General features: G+C 47.2%; 1 protein-coding gene across 2 annotated transcripts in view; it reads right to left on the reverse strand.

Annotated features, from left to right (window-relative positions):
• The window catches only part of LOC128698691 (integrin beta-PS-like), a 197,866-nt gene that overhangs the window by 98,643 nt on the left and 79,302 nt on the right, over positions 1-19,921 (reverse strand). For both annotated transcript variants that reach the window (XM_070097789.1, XM_070097790.1), the window contains exons 5-6: positions 18,185-18,413; positions 2,437-2,521 (exon numbers count right to left, since the gene is read on the reverse strand). In XM_070097789.1, the coding sequence (XP_069953890.1) occupies positions 2,437-2,521; positions 18,185-18,413 (314 nt within the window). The remainder of the gene's footprint in view (positions 1-2,436; positions 2,522-18,184; positions 18,414-19,921) is intronic.

Here is a 19,921-nt window from a genome sequence, read left to right on the forward strand (position 1 = left end):
AACATAGAGCATGTGGCTGTGGAGTAACATAGAGCATGTGGCTGTGGAGTAACATAGAGCATGTGGCTGTGGGGTAACATAGAGCATGTGGCTGTGGAGTAACATAGAGCATGTGGCTGTGGAGTAACATAGAGCATGTGGCTGTGGAGTAACATAGAGCATGTGGCTGTGGAGTAACATAGAGCATGTGGCTGTGGAGTAACATAGAGCATGTGGCTGTGGAGTAACATAGAGCATGTGGCTGTGGAGTAACATAGAGCATGTGGCTGTGGAGTAACATAGAGCATGTGGCTGTGGAGTAACATAGAGCATGTGGCTGTGGAGTAACATAGAGCATGTGGCTGTGGAGTAACATAGAGCATGTGGCTGTGGAGTAACATAGAGCATGTGGCTCTGGAGTAACATAGAGCATGTGGCTGTGGAGTAACATAGAGCATGTGGCTGTGGAGTAACATAGAGCATGTGGCTGTGGAGTAACATAGAGCATGTGGCTGTGGAGTAACATAGAGCATGTGGCTGTGGAGTAACATAGAGCATGTGGCTGTGGAGTAACATAGAGCATGTGGCTGTTGAGTAACATAGAGCATGTGGCTGTGGAGTAACATAGAGCATGTGGCTGTGGAGTAACATAGAGCATGTGGCTGTGGAGTAACATAGAGCATGTGGCTGTGGAGTAACATAGAGCATGTGGCTGTGGAGTAACATAGAGCATGTGGCTGTGGAGTAACATAGAGCATGTGGCTGTGGAGTAACATAGAGCATGTGGCTGTGGAGTAACATAGAGCATGTGGCTGTGGAGTAACATAGAGCATGTGGCTGTGGAGTAACATAGAGCATGTGGCTGTGGAGTAACAAAGGTTCCTGTTTTGCCTTTTGACGTTGTATCATTTTCAAGGAGTCTCGAGGCTTCCATTCATCCTCTTGACTCTTGAATCTTTGTTTTTATCTCTACTGCAGCTTCCTGGGTTGTCTGCTGTTTGCTTTGCACCTCCCCTTGGTCTCCTTGCTTCCTGACTGAGCAATGGGCTTTCTCTTTTCTCTTTCTCGTTTCTTTTCTTCAAGTTTGATAAGAATATTTTCGTTGCCTCTTGTCACTTTGACTACATAAACCTTTACACTTTCTTGTAGAGCTTCGCCCTTCAATTCCCTTTCTCATTGTAATTCAGTCAGAAAATTTCTCATTCCATCATAGTGCTTTCTTCTGTTACTCACTTTATCTATTTCTTTCTTCTTTCCTATCTTTACCAGATACTCAGAACTCGGTACCACACGATCGTTGGCATCTAACTGTTCCTTGCAATTAATTTCAGTTATGTCGTATTCGTTTATGTAAATATCAGGTGGAGTTTTGCTGGTTCATCATCTCCCTTCATTCTTCAGATGTCTCAGAAAGTTCTTCATTACTACTTTCAAAAGTTTTGTCCTCCATGTGGCTGGTCTTTCACGTAGGCCCTAGTTTCCCCGGTCAGTCTCTTCATAGTTGAAATCTGCTAATACTAGAAGTTTACTCTTGCTTCATCTTGCCAACTATGCCACTGTCTCTAACATGATCATATTCTTCCCTTGGCCTACGGTATGAAGTTGAATTTTGTATCACTCACACGATTGTTTTTGTCTCGGACAATTACTTTACCTGCTTTATAACCCCTGAAATCCTCTTTTTCTAGGTTTCCTACTTCCTCAAAACTTCTGAAGTGTCTAACCCTATCTGCCACCCCTTCTCTTTATTTTCCCTTTCCTTTCTTACTTTTCAGTATCCCTCAGGGAATATCACATTAGTTGATATTTCCGAGTTTTATTTCTGTAACAGCTATAATATCAGCTCTCATGTTTCGCTTATGGAGATACTACCTCAAGATTTTCTGTTGAGTTTTGGGGTATTTCCAGAACTTTTTCCTCTGTTGACCCATCCCCTCTGATTCTGGGGTCTGTTCCATGTTCCATTCTTCTGTGTGTGTGTGTGTGTGTGTGTGTGTGTGTGTGTGTGTGTGTGTGTGTGTGTGTGTGTGTGTGTGTGTGTGTATGAGAGAGAATTTTTCTTGATGCAGGCCTTAGCCATATGATGACCCTCTTAACGGAGCTATTGGTCATAAGATTTGAGGCCTTCCGCTGCCTCACCAGACCACCCCGTAAAAAAAATAAAAACGGATCATATGATGTGATCACTGACTTTCAGCACCATATAAAAACGGTGGGATCAGATCTTTTCCTATCTCATACCGTTAATTGTGTGTGATATTCCTTTTTTGATGATAATTTTTGAATGCATTGCTTTTTGAGTAACTTTTTTGCAAGACCTTTGTGTGTAATATATTTTCCTGTGTATGTATGTACTACAACACCTTTGTAAACTCGTTTTAAAATATTTGTGCTTTTGTGTAGAGCTTTAAGGTTTCATTGTTAAGTTTCTTAAGGTGGTAGAGAAATGGTGCTGACCGTGAAGAGTGAGTCGTTGTTGTTAAGCGGAAGGTCATTCCTGAAGGAGTATGGAGGGGCGCACCCTGCACACGGATTCTTGATTCTGAAAATAATAAGAACTACCATAAATTTAATACGGTTGTTATACCCAAAACTGTGATCAGTGGAGAAGCCTCCTGCCATTATCCAGGAAAAACTGTGATCAGTGGAGGAGCCTCCTGCCACTATCCAGGAAAAATTGTGATCAGTGGAGGAGCCTCCTGCCACTATCCAGGAAAAACTGTGATCAGTGGAGAAGCCTCCTGCCACTATCCAGGAAAAACTGTGATCAGTGGAGGAGCCTCCTGCCACTATCCAGGAAAAACTGTGATCAGTGGAGGAGCCTCCTGCCACTATCCAGGAAAAACTGTGATCAGTGGAGGAGCCTCCTGCCACTATCCAGGAAAAACTGTGATCAGTGGAGGAGCCTCCTGCCACTATCCAGGAAAAAATCAACTAATGTTATACAAATTCGTAATAAGCGAATACCTAATTCTTCAGCTAAACTAACGTAATAATCTGACCTAACTTTGTTAAAATTTGCTTAAAATTAGCAGCCAAACTTATCTACCCTGTTTAAGAAACTGTGTTGCTTAAATTAACGTTTTGTTTCTTTAAGGAAAAGCGAAGAGTTGATCTTCCAGTGACCCTAAACTTGCACCTTAAGCGAAAACATCAAGCAATGAATTTTTTTCATAATAAATGTAGTAAAATTCCATGCAGGAAATAAAGGATCTTGGCTTGTAAGAGCTTAAGTATATATATGTAATTCCTCCTCACAATAAATCTGCAGGTTCTAAGTCACAGCAGCCTCTCAGTGCAGCAGGTTCTAAGTCACAGCAGCCTCTCAGTACAGCAGGTTCTAAGTCACAGCAGCCTCTCAGTGCTGCAGGTTCTAAGTCACAGCAGCCTCTCAGTGCTGCAGGTTCTAAGTCACAGCAGCCTCTCAGTGCTGCAGGTTCTAAGCCACAGCAGCCTCTCAGTGCTGCAGGTTCTAAGTCACAGCAGCCTCTCAGTGCTGCAGGTTCTAAGTCACAGCAGCCTCTCAGTGCTGCAGGTTCTAAGTCACAGAAGCCTCTCAGTGCTGCAGGTTCTAAGTCACAGCAGCCTCTCACTGCTGCAGGTTCTAAGTCACAGCAGCCTCTCACTGCTGCAGGTTCTAAGTCACAGCAGCCTCTCACTGCAGCAGGTTCTAAGTCACAGAAGCCTCTCACTGCTGCAGGTTCTAAATCACAGCAGCCTCTCACTGCTGCAGGTTCTAAGTCACAGCAGCCTCTCAGTGCTGCAGGTTCTAAGTCACAGAAGCCTCTCAGTGCTGCAGGTTCTAAGTCACAGCAGCCTCTCAGTGCTGCAGGTTCTAAGTCACAGAAGCCTCTCACTGCTGCAGGTTCTAAGTCACAGCAGCCTCTCACTGCTGCAGGTTCTAAGTCACAGCAGCCTCTCAGGGCTGCAGGTTCTAAGTCACAGCAGCCTCTCAGTGCTGCAGGTTCTAAGTCACAGAAGCCTATCAGTGCTTCAGGTTCTAAGTCACAGCAGCCTCTCAGTGTTTCAGGTTCTAAGTCACAGCAGCCTCTCACTGCTGCAGGTTCTAAGTCACAGCAGCCTCTCACTGCTGCAGGTTCTAAGTCACAGAAGCCTCTCACTGTTGCAGGTTCTAAGTCACAGCAGCCTCTCACTGCTGCTGGTTCTAAGTCACAGCAGCCTCTCACTGCTGAAGGTTCTAAGTCACAGAAGCCTCTCAGTGCTGCAGGTTCTAACTCACAGAAGCCTCTCAGTGCTTCAGGTTCTAAGTCACAGCAGCCTCTCACTGCTGCACGTTCTGAGTCACAGAAGCCTCTCAGTACTGCAGGTTCTAAGTAACAGCAGCCTCTCAGTGTTCCACGTTCTAAGTCACAGCAGCCTTTCACTGCTGCAGGTTCTAAGTCACAGAAGCCTCTCAGTGGTGCAGGTTCTAAGTCACAGAAGCCTCTCACTGCTGCAGGTTCTAAGTCACAGCAGCCTCTCACTGCTGAAGGTTCTAAGTCACAGAAGCCTCTCAGTGCTGCAGGTTCTAACTCACAGAAGCCTCTCAGTGCTTCAGGTTCTAAGTCACAGCAGCCTCTCAGTGCTGCAAGTTCTAAGTCACAGCAGCCTCTCACTGCTGAAGGTTCTAAGTCACAGAAGCCTCTCAGTGCTGCAGGTTCTAACTCACAGAAGCCTCTCAGTGCTTCAGGTTCTAAGTCACAGCAGCCTCTCACTGCTGCACGTTCTGAGTCACAGAAGCATCTCAGTACTGCAGGTTCTAAGTTACAGCAGCCTCTCAGTGTTGCACGTTCTAAGTCACAGCAGCCTTTCACTGCTGCAGGTTCTAAGTCACAGAAGCCTCTCAGTGGTGCAGGTTCTAAGTCACAGAAACCTCTCACTGCTGCAGGTTCTAAGTCACAGAAGCTTCTCACTGCTGCAGGTTCTAAGTCACAGCAGCCTCTCACTGCTGCAGGTTCTAAGTCACAGCAGCCTCTCAGTGCTTCAGGTTCTAAGTCACAGAAGCCTCTCAGTGCTTCAGGTTCTAAGTCACAGCAGCCTCTAACTGCTGCAGGTTCTAAGTCACCGAAGCCTCTCAGTGGTGCAGCTTCTAAGTCACAGCAGCCTCTCAGTGTTGCAGGTTCTAAGTCACAGAAGCCTCTCAGTGCTTCAGGTTCTAAGTCACAGAAGCCTCTCAGTGCTTCAGGTTCTAAGTCACAGCAGCCTCTCAGTGTTGCAGGTTCTAAGTCACAGAAGCCTCTCAGTGTTGCAGGTTCTAAGTCACAGACGCCTCTAACTGCTGCAGGTTCTAAGTCACAGAAGCCTCTCAGTGGTGCAGGTTCTAAGTCACAGAAGCCTCTAACTGCTGCAGGTTCTAAATCACAGAAGCCTCTCAGTGGTGCAGGTTCTAAGTCACAGCAGCCTCTCAGTGTTGCAGGTTCTAAGTCACAGAAGCCTCTCAGTGTTGCAGGTTCTAAGTCACAGAAGCCTCTCATTGGTGCAGGTTCTAAGTCACAGCAGCCTCTCAGTGTTGCAGGTTCTAAGTCACAGAAGCCTCTCAGTGGTGCAGGTTCTAAGTCACAGCAGCCTCTCAGTGTTGCAGGTTCTAAGTCACAGCAGCCTCTCAGTGGTGAAGGTTCTAAGTCACAGCAGCCTTTCAGTGTTGCAGGTTCTAAGTCACAGAAGCCTCTCAGTGTTGCAGGTTGTAAGTCAGAGCAGCCTCTCACTGCTGCAGGTTCTCAGTCACAGCAGCCTCTCAGTGTTTCAGACTCTAAGTCACAGCAGCCTCTCAGTGTTGCAGGTTCTAAGTCACAGAAGCCTCTCAGTGTTGCAGGTTCTAAGTCACAGAAGCCTCTCAGTGCTGCAGGTTCTAAGTCACAGCAGCCTCTCAGTGTTGCAGTTTCTAAGTCACAGCAGCCTCTCAGTGCTGCAGGTTCTAAGTCACAGAAGCCTCTCAGTGCTGCGGGTTCTAAGTCACAGCAGCCTCTCAGTGCTGCACATTCTAAGTCACAGCAGCCTCTCAGTGTTGCTGGTTCTAAGTCACAGTAGCCTCTCAGTGTTGCAGGTTCTAAGTCACAGCAGCCTCTCAGTGTTGCTGGTTCTAGGTCATAGTAGCCTCTCAGTGTTGCTTGTTCCAGGTCATAGTAGCCTCTCAGTGTTGCAGGTTCTAAGTCACAGCAGCCTCTCAGTGTTGCTGGTTCTAGGTCACAGCAGCCTCTCAGTGTTGCTGGTTCTAAGTCACAGTAGCCTCTCAGTGTTGCTGGTTCTAAGTCACAGCAGCCTCTCAGTGTTGCTGGTTCTAAGTCACAGCAGCCTCTCAGTGTTGCTGGTTCTAAGTCACAGCAGCCTCTCAACGTTGCTGGTTCTAAGTCACAGTAGCCTCTCAGTGTTGCAGGTTCTAAGTCACAGCAGCCTCTCAGTACTGCAGGTTCTAAGTCACAGAAGCCTCTCAGTGCTTCAGGTTCTAAATCACAGCAGCCTCTCAGTGTTGCAGGTTCTAAGTCAAGAAGCCTCTCAGTGTTGCAGGTTCTAAGTCACAGACGCCTCTAACTGCTGCAGGTTCTAAGTCACAGAAGCCTCTCAGTGGTGCAGGTTCTAAGTCACAGAAGCCTCTAACTGCTGCAGGTTCTAAGTCACAGAAGCCTCTCAGTGGTGCAGGTTCTAAGTCACAGCAGCCTCTCAGTGTTGCAGGTTCTAAGTCACAGAAGCCTCTCAGTGTTGCAGGTTCTAAGTCACAGAAGCCTCTCAGTGTTGCAGGTTCTAAGTCACAGAAGCCTCTCATTGGTGCAGGTTCTAAGTCACAGCAGCCTCTCAGTGTTGCAGGTTCTAAGTCACAGAAGCCTCTCAGTGGTGCAGGTTCTAAGTCACAGCAGCCTCTCAGTGTTGCAGGTTCTAAGTCACAGCAGCCTCTCAGTGGTGAAGGTTCTAAGTCACAGCAGCCTTTCAGTGTTGCAGGTTCTAAGTCACAGAAGCCTCTCAGTGTTGCAGGTTGTAAGTCAGAGCAGCCTCTCACTGCTGCAGGTTCTCAGTCACAGCAGCCTCTCAGTGTTTCAGACTCTAAGTCACAGCAGCCTCTCAGTTTTGCAGGTTCTAAGTCACAGAAGCCTCTCAGTGTTGCAGGTTCTAAGTCACAGAAGCCTCTCAGTGCTGCAGGTTCTAAGTCACAGCAGCCTCTCAGTGTTGCAGTTTCTAAGTCACAGCAGCCTCTCAGTGCTGCAGGTTCTAAGTCACAGAAGCCTCTCAGTGCTGCGGGTTCTAAGTCACAGCAGCCTCTCAGTGCTGCACATTCTAAATCACAGCAGCCTCTCAGTGTTGCTGGTTCTAAGTCACAGTAGCCTCTCAGTGTTGCAGGTTCTAAGTCACAGCAGCCTCTCAGTGTTGCTGGTTCTAGGTCATAGTAGCCTCTCAGTGTTGCTGGTTCCAGGTCATAGTAGCCTCTCAGTGTTGCAGGTTCTAAGTCACAGAAGCCTCTCAGTGTTGCAGGTTCTAAGTCACAGAAGCCTCTCAGTGCTGCAGGTTCTAAGTCACAGCAGCCTCTCAGTGTTGCAGTTTCTAAGTCACAGCAGCCTCTCAGTGCTGCAGGTTCTAAGTCACAGAAGCCTCTCAGTGCTGCGGGTTCTAAGTCACAGCAGCCTCTCAGTGCTGCACATTCTAAGTCACAGCAGCCTCTCAGTGTTGCTGGTTCTAAGTCACAGTAGCCTCTCAGTGTTGCAGGTTCTAAGTCACAGCAGCCTCTCAGTGTTGCTGGTTCTAGGTCATAGTAGCCTCTCAGTGTTGCTTGTTCCAGGTCATAGTAGCCTCTCAGTGTTGCAGGTTCTAAGTCACAGCAGCCTCTCAGTGTTGCTGGTTCTAGGTCACAGCAGCCTCTCAGTGTTGCTGGTTCTAAGTCACAGTAGCCTCTCAGTGTTGCTGGTTCTAAGTCACAGCAGCCTCTAAGTGTTGCTGGTTCTAAGTCACAGCAGCCTCTCAGTGTTGCTGGTTCTAAGTCACAGCAGCCTCTCAACGTTGCTGGTTCTAAGTCACAGTAGCCTCTCAGTGTTGCAGGTTCTAAGTCACAGCAGCCTCTCAGTACTGCAGGTTCTAAGTCACAGAAGCCTCTCAGTGCTTCAGGTTCTAAATCACAGCAGCCTCTCAGTGTTGCAGGTTCTAAGTCACAGATGCCTCTTAGTGTTGCAGGTTCTAAGTCACAGACGCCTCTAACTGCTGCAGGTTCTAAGTCACAGAAGCCTCTCAGTGGTGCAGGTTCTAAGTCACAGAAGCCTCTAACTGCTGCAGGTTCTAAGTCACAGAAGCCTCTCAGTGGTGCAGGTTCTAAGTCACAGCAGCCTCTCAGTGTTGCAGGTTCTAAGTCACAGAAGCCTCTCAGTGTTGCAGGTTCTAAGTCACAGAAGCCTCTCAGTGTTGCAGGTTCTAAGTCACAGAAGCCTCTCATTGGTGCAGGTTCTAAGTCACAGCAGCCTCTCAGTGTTGCAGGTTCTAAGTCACAGAAGCCTCTCAGTGGTGCAGGTTCTAAGTCACAGCAGCCTCTCAGTGTTGCAGGTTCTAAGTCACAGCAGCCTCTCAGTGGTGAAGGTTCTAAGTCACAGCAGCCTTTCAGTGTTGCAGGTTCTAAGTCACAGAAGCCTCTCAGTGTTGCAGGTTGTAAGTCAGAGCAGCCTCTCACTGCTGCAGGTTCTCAGTCACAGCAGCCTCTCAGTGTTTCAGACTCTAAGTCACAGCAGCCTCTCAGTTTTGCAGGTTCTAAGTCACAGAAGCCTCTCAGTGTTGCAGGTTCTAAGTCACAGAAGCCTCTCAGTGCTGCAGGTTCTAAGTCACAGCAGCCTCTCAGTGTTGCAGTTTCTAAGTCACAGCAGCCTCTCAGTGCTGCAGGTTCTAAGTCACAGAAGCCTCTCAGTGCTGCGGGTTCTAAGTCACAGCAGCCTCTCAGTGCTGCACATTCTAAATCAAAGCAGCCTCTCAGTGTTGCTGGTTCTAAGTCACAGTAGCCTCTCAGTGTTGCAGGTTCTAAGTCACAGCAGCCTCTCAGTGTTGCTGGTTCTAGGTCATAGTAGCCTCTCAGTGTTGCTGGTTCCAGGTCATAGTAGCCTCTCAGTGTTGCAGGTTCTAAGTCACAGCAGCCTCTCAGTGTTGCTGGTTCTAGGTCACAGCAGCCTCTCAGTGTTGCTGGTTCTAAGTCACAGTAGCCTCTCAGTGTTGCAGGTTCTAAGTCACAGCAGCCTCTCAGTGTTGCTGGTTCTAAGTCACAGCAGCCTCTCAGTGTTGCTGGTTCTAAGTCACAGCAGCCTCTCAACGTTGCAGGTTCTAAGTCACAGTAGCCTCTCAGTGTTGCAGGTTCTAAGTCACAGCAGCCTCTCAGTACTGCAGGTTCTAAGTCACAGAAGCCTCTCAGTGGTGCAGGTTCTAAGTCACAGCAGCCTCTCAGTGTTGCAGGTTCTAAGTCACAGCAGCCTCTCAGTGTTGCTGGTTCTAAGTCACAGCAGCATCTCAACGTTGCTGGTTCTAAGTCACAGTAGCCTCTCAGTGTTGCAGGTTCTAAGTCACAGCAGCCTCTCAGTACTGCAGGTTCTAAGACACAGTAGCCTCTCAGTGTTGCAGGTTCTAAGTCACAGCAGCCTCTCAGTGTTGCTGGTTCTAGGTCATAGTAGCCTCTCAGTGTTGCTGGTTCTAGGTCATAGTAGCCTCTCAGTGTTGCAGGTTCTAAGTCACAGCAGCCTCTCAGTGATGCTGGTTCTAGGTCACAGCAGCCTCTCAGTGTTGCTGGTTCTAAGTCACAGTAGCCTCTCAGTGTTGCTGGTTCTAAGTCACAGCAGCCTCTCAGTGTTGCTGGTTCTAAGTCACAGTAGCCTCTCAGTGTTGCAGGTTCTAAGTCACAGCAGCCTCTCAGTACTGCAGGTTCTAAGTCACAGAAGTCTCTCAGTGGTGCAGGTTCTAAGTCACAGCAGCCTCTCAGTGTTGCAGGTTCTAAGTCACAGAAGCCTCTCAGTGTTGTAGGTTGTAAGTCAGAGCAGCCTCTCACTGCTGCAGGTTCTCAGTCACAGCAGCCTCTCAGTGTTTCAGACTCTAAGTCACAGCAGCCTCTCAGTGTTGCAGGTTCTAAGTCACAGCAGCCTCTCAGTGTTGCAGGTTCTAAGTCACAGAAGCCTCTCAGTGCTGCAGGTTCTCAGTCACAGCAGCCTCTCAGTGTTTCAGACTCTAAGTCACAGTAGCCTCTCAGTGTTGCAGGTTCTAAGTCACAGCAGCCTCTCAGTGTTGCAGGTTCTAAGTCACAGAAGCCTCTCAGTGCTGCAGGTTCTAAGTCACAGCAGCCTCTCAGTGTTGCAGGTTCTAAGTAACAGCAGCCTCTCAGTGCTGCAGGTTCTAAGTCACAGAAGCCTCTCAGTGTTGCAGGTTCTAAGTCACAGCAGCCTCTCAGTGCTGCGGGTTCTAAGTCACAGCAGCCTCTCACTGCTGCACATTCTAAGTCACAGCAGCCTCTCAGTGCTGCGGGTTCTAAGTCACAGCAGCCCCTCAGTGCTGCACATTCTAAGTCACAGCAGCCTCTCAGTGTTGCTGGTTCTAAGTCACAGTAACCTCTCAGTGTTGCAGGTTCTAAGTCACAGCAGCCTCTCAGTGTTGCTGGTTCTAAGTCACAGCAGCCTCTCAGTGTTGCTGGTTCTAAGTCACAGCAGCCTCTCAATGTTGCTGGTTCTAAGTCACAGTAGCCTCTCACTGCTGTAGGTTCTAAGTCACAGAAGCCTCTCACTGCTGCAGGTTCTAAGTCACAGCAGCCTCTCACTGCTGCAGGTTCTAAGTCACAGCAGCCTATCACTGCTGCAGGTTCTAAGTCACAGAAGCCTCTCAGTGCTGCAGATTCTAAGTCACAGAAGCCTCTCAGTGCTTCAGGTTCTAAGTCACAGCAGCCTCTCAGTGTTTCAGGTTCTATGTCACAGCAGCCTCTCACTGCTGCACGTTCTGAGTCACAGAAACCTCTCAGTACTGCAGGTTCTAAGTTACAGCAGCCTCTCAGTGTTGCACGTTCTAAGTCACAGCAGCCTCTCACTGCTGCAGGTTCTAAGTCACAGAAGCCTCTCACTGCTGCAGGTTCTAAGTCACAGCAGCCTCTCACTGCTGCAGGTTCTAAGTCACAGAAGCCTCTCAGTGCTGCAGGTTCTAAGTCACAGCAGCCTCTCACTGCTGCAGGTTCTAAGTCACAGAAGCCTCTCACTGCTGCAGGTTCTAAATCACAGCAGCCTCTCACTGCTGCAAGTTCTAAGTCACAGCAGCCTCTCAGTGCTGCAGGTTCTAAGTCACAGCAGCCTCTCAGTGCTGCAGGTTCTAAGTCACAGCAGCCTCTCAGTGCTGCAGGTTCTAAGTCACAGAAGCCTCTCACTGCTGCAGGTTCTAAGTCACAGCAGCCTCTCACTGCTGCAGGTTCTAAGTCACAGCAGCCTCTCAGGGCTGCAGGTTCTAAGTCACAGCAGCCTCTCAGTGCTGCAGGTTCTAAGTCACAGAAGCCTCTCAGTGCTTCAGGTTCTAAGTCACAGCAGCCTCTCAGTGTTTCAGGTTCTAAGTCACAGCAGCCTCTCACTGCTGCAGGTTCTAAGTCACAGAAGCCTCTCACTGCTGCAGGTTCTAAGTCACAGCAGCCTCTCACTGCTGCAGGTTCTAAGTCACAGAAGCCTCTCACTGCTGCAGGTTCTAAGTCACAGCAGCCTCTCACTGCTGCAGGTTCTAAGTCACAGCAGCCTCTCACTGCTGCAGGTTCTAAGTCACAGAAGCCTCTCAGTGCTGCAGGTTCTAAGTCACAGAAGCCTCTCAGTGCTGCAGGTTCTAAGTCACAGCAGCCTCTCAGTGTTTCAGGTTCTAAGTCACAGCAGCCTCTCACTGCTGCACGTTCTGAGTCACAGAAGCCTCTCAGTACTGCAGGTTCTAAGTTACAGCAGCCTCTCAGTGTTGCACGTTCTAAGTCACAGCAGCCTCTCACTGCTGCAGGTTCTAAGTCACAGAAGCCTCTCAGTGGTGCAGGTTCTAAGTCACAGAAGCCTCTCACTGCTGCAGGTTATAAGTCACAGATGCCTCTCAGTGTTGCAGGTTCTAAGTCATCGAAGCCTCTCAGTGGTGCAGGTTCTAAGTCACAGAAGCCTCTCACTGCTGCAGGTTCTAAGTCACAGCAGCCTCTCAGTGTTGCAGTTTCTAAGTCACAGCAGCCTCTCAGTGCTGCAGGTTCTAAGTCACAGCAGCCTCTCACTGCTGCACATTCTAAGTCACAGCAGCCTCTCAGTGCTGCGGGTTCTAAGTCACAGCAGCCTCTCAGTGCTGCACATTCTAAGTCACAGCAGCCTCTCAGTGTTGCTGGTTCTAAGTCACACTAGCCTCTCAGTGTTGCAGGTTCTAAGTCACAGCAGCCTCTCAGTGTTGCTGGTTCTAAGTCACAGTAGCCTCTCAGTGTTGCTGGTTCTAAGTCACAGCAGCCTCTCAGTGTTGCTGGTTCTAAGTCACAGCAGCCTCTCAGTGTTGCTGGTTCTAAGTCACAGCAGCCTCTCAGTGTTGCTGGTTCTAAGTCACAGCAGCCTCTTAGTGTTGCTTGTTCTAAGTCACAGCAGCCTCTCAGTGTTGCTGGTTCTAAGTCACAGCAGCCTCTCAGTGTTGCTGGTTCTAAGTCACAGCAGCCTCTCAATGTTGCTGGTTCTAAGTCACAGTAGCCTCTCAGTGTTGCAGGTTCTAAGTCACAGCAGCCTCTCAGTACTGCAGGTTCTAAGTCACAGAAGCCTCTCAGTGGTGCAGGTTCTAAGTCACAGCAGCCTCTCAGTGTTTCAGACTCTAAGTCACAGCAGCCTCTAAGTGTTGCAGGTTCTAAGTCACAGAAGCCTCTCAGTGCTGCAGGTTCTAAGTCACAGCAGCCTCTCAGTGTTGCAGGTTCTAAGTCACAGCAGCCTCTCAGTGCTGTAGGTTCCAAGTCACAGAAGCCTCTCAGTGTTGCAGGTTCTAAGTCACAGCAGCCTCTCAGTGCTTAGGGTTCTAAGTCACAGCAGCCTCTCACTGCTGCACATTCTAAGTCACAGCAGCCTCTCAGTGCTGCGGGTTCTAAATCACAGCAGCCCCTCAGTGCTGCACATTCTAAGTCACAGCAGCCTCTCAGTGTTGCTGGTTCTAAGTCACAGTAGCCTCTCAGTGTTGCAGGTTCTAAGTCACAGCAGCCTCTCAGTGTTGCTGGTTCTAAGTCACAGTAGCCTCTCAGTGTTGCTGGTTCTAAGTCACAGCAGCCTCTCAGTGTTGCTGGTTCTAAGTCACAGCAGCCTCTCAGTGTTGCTGGTTCTAAGTCACAGCAGCCTCTCAATGTTGCTGGTTCTAAGTCACAGTAGCCTCTCACTGCTGCAGGTTCTAAGTCACAGAAGCCTCTCACTGCTGCAGGTTCTAAGTCACAGCAGCCTCTCACTGCTGCAGGTTCTAAGTCACAGCAGCCTCTCACTGCTGCAGGTTCTAAGTCACAGAAGCCTCTAAGTGCTGCAGGTTCTAAGTAACAGAAGCCTCTCAGTGCTTCAGGTTCTAAGTCACAGCAGCCTCTCAGTGTTTCAGGTTCTAAGTCACAGCAGCCTCTCACTGCTGCACGTTCTGAGTCACAGAAGCCTCTCAGTACTGCAGGTTCTAAGTTACAGCAGTCTCTCAGTGTTGCACGTTCTAAGTCACAGCAGCCTCTCACTGCTGCAGGTTCTAAGTCACAGAAGCCTCTCAGTGGTGCAGGTTCTAAGTCAAAGAAGCCTCTCACAGCTGCAGGTTCTAAGTCACAGAAGCTTCTCACTGCTGCAGGTTCTAAGTCACAGCAGCCTCTCAGTGTTGCAGGTTCTAAGTCACAGAAGCCTCTCAGTGCTTCAGGTTCTAAGTCACAATAGCCTCTCAGTGCTTCAGGTTCTAAGTCACAGCAGCTTCTAACTCCTGCAGGTTCTAAGTCACAGAAGCCTCTCAGTGGTGCAGGTTCTAAGTCTCAGCAGCCTCTCAGTGCTGCAGGTTCTAAGTCACAGCAGCCTCTCAGTGTTGCAGGTTCTAAGTCACAGCAGCCTCTAACTGCTGCAGGTTCTAAGTCACAGAAGCCTCTCAGTGCTGCAGGTTCTAAGTCACAGCAGCCTCTCAGTGTTGCAGGTTCTAAGTCACAGCAGCCTCTCAGTGCTGCAGGTTCTAAGTCACAGAAGCCTCTCAGTGTTGCAGGTTCTAAGTGACAGCAGACTCTCAGTGCTGCGGGTTCTAAGTCACAGCAGCCTCTCACTGCTGCACATTCTAAGTCACAGCAGCCTCTCAGTGCTGCGGGTTCTAAGTCACAGCAGCCCCTCAGTGCTGCACATTCTAAGTCACAGCAGCCTCTCAGTGTTGCTTGTTCTAAGTCACAGTAGCCTCTCAGTGTTGCTGGTTCTAAGTCACAGCAGCCTCTCAGTGTTGCTGGTTCTAAGTCACAGCAGCCTCTCAGTGTTGCTGGTTCTATGTCACAGCAGCCTCTCAATGTTGCTGGTAATAAGTCACAGTAGCCTCTCAGTGTTGCAGGTTCTAAGTCACAACTTCCTCTCAGTGTTGCTGGTTCTAAGTCACAGCAGCCTCTCAGTGTTGCTGGTTCTAAGTCACAGTAGCCTCTCAGTGTTGCAGGTTCTAAGTCACAGCAGCCTCTTAGTGTTGCTGGTTCTAAGTCACAGTAGCCTCTCAGTGTTGCTGGTTCTATGTCACAGCAGCCTCTCAGTGTTGCTGGTTCTAGGTCACAGCAGCCTCTCAGTGTTGCTGGTTCTAAGTCACAGTAGCCTCTCAGTGTTGCAGGTTCTAAGTCACAGCAGCCTCTCAGTGTTGCAGGTTCTAAGTCACAGCTGCCTCTCAGTGCTGCACGTTCAAAGTCACAGCACTGAGGTGCTGTTACTTGGAGCCAGCAGCAGGGAACAGATCCGCACTGCGCTTTTCTGAGAAAATTTCCCCTCGCTCCTTCAGTTGTAGCCTTGCAACATTGCATAGCTTCTGATGACGCATTGAGAAGTGTGAAAGTACTTTAGCTAAAGATTTCCACCATCCGTGGCTTAATATATATATATATATATATATATATATATATATATATATATATATATATATATATATATATATATATATATATATATATATATATATATCAGCCGCCGCCCACCGAGGCAAGGTGACTCGAAAAAGAGAACTTAATAAAGTTTTTCTGTTTTTTTTTTACATTCACTAACATATACATAATTTGTTACTAGCACATTGCTCCCGGCATTTGAGTCACCTGTTGCGACACGTACAACTTACACAGGAAAGATTGTTGTCCATTTTCCCATAGAAATGAAAGGAAATAAAAAAGAACAAGAACTATTAAGAAAACAGAAAAAACTCAGATGGGTGTGTATACAAATACACTTACATGCCTGTGTAGTGACTAATACAAGGAGAAGTAGCAAGTTGTACCTGTTATCTTGCATGTTTATCAGACAGAAACAATAAATAAATACGTAGATATATATAGGTAGTAGGTTGGTAGACAGCAACCACCCAGGGAGGTACTACCGTCCTGTCAAGTGAGTGTAAAACGAAAACCTGTAATTGTCTTACATGATGGTAGGATTGCTGGTTTTCTTTTTCTTTCTGTCTCATGAACATGCAAGAAAACTGGTACGTCTTGCTAGTTCTACTTACACTTAGGCACACTACATATACATGTACACATATATGTATACACACCAATATGAATTTTCTTTTATTCTAAATAGTTCTTGTTCTTATTTACTTCATCTCCATGGAGAAGTGGAAAAGAATCTTCCTCTATAAGCCATGTGTGTTGTAAGAGGCAACTGAAAGGCCGGGAGCAATGAATTAGTAACCCCTTCTCCTGTATAAATTATTAATAATATTGTTGGATGTCCTGGCTTTAAACGAAACAAAGCTGAAGGTGGTAAGAGATTTTCATTGGGAAGAAATAAATGGGATTAAGTCAGGAGTATCTGAAAGAGAGTTAGAGCTAAGGAAGGGGTGAAGTATCAGTTATGGGATAAGAAGAGGGAATATAAATGCATAAATTCAAGGATTATGTGGATTAAATTAGGGTTGGATGCAAAAAGTGAGTTATAATAAGTATTTATCTACATGATGAAGAAGAGTGTAGAGGAGAGATTTTGAGAGATGTTAAGTTAGTGTTTGGGAAGTTTTGATCCAAGTAAGAGAGTATCGGTGGTGGGGGACATGAATGCTAAAGTGGGTGAAACTGTTATAGAGGATGTGGCAGGTAAATTTGGGGTGCCAGGTGTAAATGATAATGGGGGTCTTTAACTGAGCTTTGAAAGGGTTTTGGTAATAGGTAATATACATTTTAGGGAAAAAGGGATAAATAAATATACAAGATATGATATACTAGAGTGTAATGACAGTAGTTTGTTAGACTATGTATTAGTAGATAAAAGACTGATGGGTAGACTTCGGGATGTTCATGTTTATAGAGGGGCCACAGATATATCAGATCACTTTTTAGCTGTAGCTACAGTGAGAGATGAAAGTGAAAGGTAGATGGGAAACAAGGAGAATGGCATCAGCAAGTAAGCGAGAGATGAAAGTTTGTAAACTAAATGAGGAGGCAGTTAGGGTAAGATGTAAAAAACTATTGGAAGAAAGATGAGCTAGTGAGAGTATAGACAATTAGGTTGAGAGAGGTATAGGATAGATTGAAGAATGTAGTGTTAGTGTTCAGCAGAAGTTTGTGGTTACCGGAAAATGGGTGCAGGAGGGAAGTAGAGCGAGTGGTGGAATGATGAGGTAGAGTAATAAGAGAGAAAAAGTTAACAAATGAGAGTTTTTTTACAAAATGATCCAAATAGGGAAGAGTATATAGAGAGGAATAGAGAGGATAAGAAAGTGATGACGAAATGTAAAATGAGAGCAAATAAGAGAGTGGGTGAGATACTATCAAACAAATTTTGCTGAGAATAAGAAAAAGTTTTGAAGTGAAATTATTAGAATTATTAGACAGAGAGCTGGATATATCTGGAAGATGGAGGGAATATTTTGAGAAACTGTTGAATGCTGATGAAGACAGGGGAAGCTGTGATATCGTGCACTGGGCAGGGAGATATAACATATTGTAGGAGTGAAGAAGAGCCAGTTGTGAGTGTGGGAAAAGTGCATGAGTCAGTGGATAGAATAAAAAGTGTGTAAAACAGCTGGGATTGATGGGACAAAGACAGGAATGTTAAAATCAGGTGGGGATATAGTTTTGGAATGGTTGGTGCTTTTATTTAAAAAATGAATGGAAGAGGGGAAGGTACCTAAGGATTGGGAGAGAGCATGAATAGTTGATTTGTGTAAAGGCAAAGGGGACAAAAGAGAGTGTAAAAATTACAGGGGAATAAGCCTGTTGAGTATACCTGATAAGTTGTAAGGTAGAGTTATTATTGAAAGAATTAAGAGTATGATGGATTGCAGATGAACAAGGAGGCTTTAGAAAGAATAGGGGGTGTGTAGACCAAGTGTTTACAGTAAAGTATAAAGGTGAGCAGTATTTAGCTTATGGTAAAGAGGTATTCGTTGCATTTATGGATTTGGAAAAGGCATATAAGGTAGATAGGAGAGCAATGTGGCAGATGTTGCAAATGGACGAAATAATTTGTAGCGGTTAAGAATTTTTACAAGGATAGTGAGGCTCAGGTTAGAGTATGTAGGAGAGAGAAAGATTATTGCCCAGTAAAAGTAGATCTTAGACAGAGATATGTGATGTTACTATGGCTGTTCAATATATTTATAGATGGGTTTGTAAGAAAAGTGAATGCTCGGGAGTTGCCAAAAGGTGTGGGATTAAGACATAAAAAATCTAACATAAAGTGGAAGTTGGGAGATTCTGAAGAGATGGTGCAGAGATTGGTGGACGAGTATCGGAGGGTATGTAAAAGAAGGAAATTAAAAGTGAATGTAGGAAAGAGCAAGGTGATGAGGGTAATAAAAAATTTAGGTAATGAAAGAATGGATATCAGATTGGAGGGAGGTAGTATGAAGGAAATGAATGCATTCAAATATTTGGGAGTGGATTATCAGTGATTAAGTGAAAGATGATGATGGAAGTGTTTCTTCATTTTCGGGTCACTCTGCCTTGGTGGGAATCAACCTATGTGTTAATAAAAATAAATATTATCTGAAAACAATTAGTGGTTAAGAGATGTTATCTAGAAGCTGAAGCTCTATCTCAGAGAGTACATGAAAACACACATATATCCATGCTACTAACTTATTGGGCGAGGTGTCAGCATACGGCATCAGCACTTTATCGACGAAGGATCCGAAGCCAAGATTAAATTGACTGGTGAGGATTCTCAGCTGGTCCGCCAACTTCGACCCTAAAGTAGCCAACTGCTCCTTATCATCTTTCATGGAGTTAGACAGATCCATCAGGTAGTAGAGATCGACCGGGTAGTCTCCGGCCTGGCGGTACTTCAGAGTGATGTTGATGGGTACTCCTGTATTGAAGACATGGTAGTGTTAGTGTCCACTGCTTGGACCAGTGGAGAGACCACAATGTTAGTGTCTACTGCTTGGACCAGTGGAGAGACCACATTGTTAGTGTCCACTGCTTGGACCAGTGGAGAGACCACAGTGTTAGTGTCCACTGCATGGACCAGTGGAGAGACCACAATGTTAGTGTCCACTGCTTGGACCAGTGGAGAGACCACAGTGTTAGTGTCCACTGCATGGACCAGTGGAGAGACCACATTGTTAGTGTCCACTGCTTGGACCAGTGGAGAGACCACAATGTTAGTGTCCACTGCATGGACCAGTGGAGAGACCACAGTGTTAGTGTCTACTGCTTGGACCAGTGGAGAGACCACATTGTTAGTGTCCACTGCTTGGACCAGTGGAGAGACCACAATGTTAGTGTCCACTGCTTGGACCAGTGGAGAGACCACAATGTTAGTGTCCACTGCTTGGACCAGTGGAGAGACCACAGTGTTAGTGTCTACTGCTTGGACCAGTGGAGAGACCACAGTGTTAGTGTCTACTGCTTGGACCAGTGGAGAGACCACAGTGTTAGTGTCTACTGCTTGGACCAGTGGAGAGACCACAGTGTTAGTGTCCACTGCTTGGACCAGTGGAGAGACCACAATGTTAGTGTCCACTGCTTGGACCAGTGGAGAGACCACAGTGTTAGTGTCTACTGCTTGGACCAGTGGAGAGACCACAATGTTAGTGTCTACTGCTTGGACCAGTGGAGAGACCATAATGTTAGTGTCCACTGCTTGGACCAGTGGAGAGACCACAGTGTTAGTGTCCACTACTTGGACCAGTGGAGAGACCACAATGTTAGTGTCTACTGCTTGGACCAGTGGAGAGACCACAATGTTAGTGTCTACTGCTTGGACCAGTGGAGAGACCACAGTGTTAGTGCCCACTCCTTAGACCAGGGAAGAGACCACAATATTAGTGTCTTCTGTATGGACCAGGGCAGACTATTAATGTCCATTGTATGGACCAGAGAAGATTGCTAATGTCCACTGTATTAACACTGGAATGTAGAGGAAATACGGCACGTTTATATAGGTGGCAGGGTTTCCTCTGGCTGGGATGAAGGGATCACAGAAGGCAGGGTGGTAGGGGTTCCTCTGGCTGGGATGAAGGGATCACAGAAGGCAGGGTGGCAGGGGTTCCTCTGGCTGGGGTGAAGGGATCACAGAAGGCAGGGTGGTAGGGGTTCCTGTGGCTGGGATGAAGGGATCACAGAAGGCAGGGTGGCAGGGGTTCCTCTGGCTGGGATGAAGGGATCACAGAAGGCAGGGTGGCAGGGGTTCCTCTGGCTGGGATGAAGGGATCACAGAAGGCAGGGTGGCAGGGGTTCCTCTGGCTGGGATGAAGGGATCACAGAAGGCAGGGTGGTAGGGGTTCCTGTGGCTGGGATGAAGGGATCACAGAAGGCAGGGTGGCAGGGGTTCCTCTGGCTGGGATGAAGGGATCACAGAAGGCAGGGTGGTAG

The sequence above is a fragment of the Cherax quadricarinatus genome, chromosome 59 (assembly GCF_038502225.1).
Source record: "Cherax quadricarinatus isolate ZL_2023a chromosome 59, ASM3850222v1, whole genome shotgun sequence".
In the NCBI taxonomy this organism is placed as follows: Eukaryota; Metazoa; Arthropoda; class Malacostraca; order Decapoda; family Parastacidae; genus Cherax; species Cherax quadricarinatus.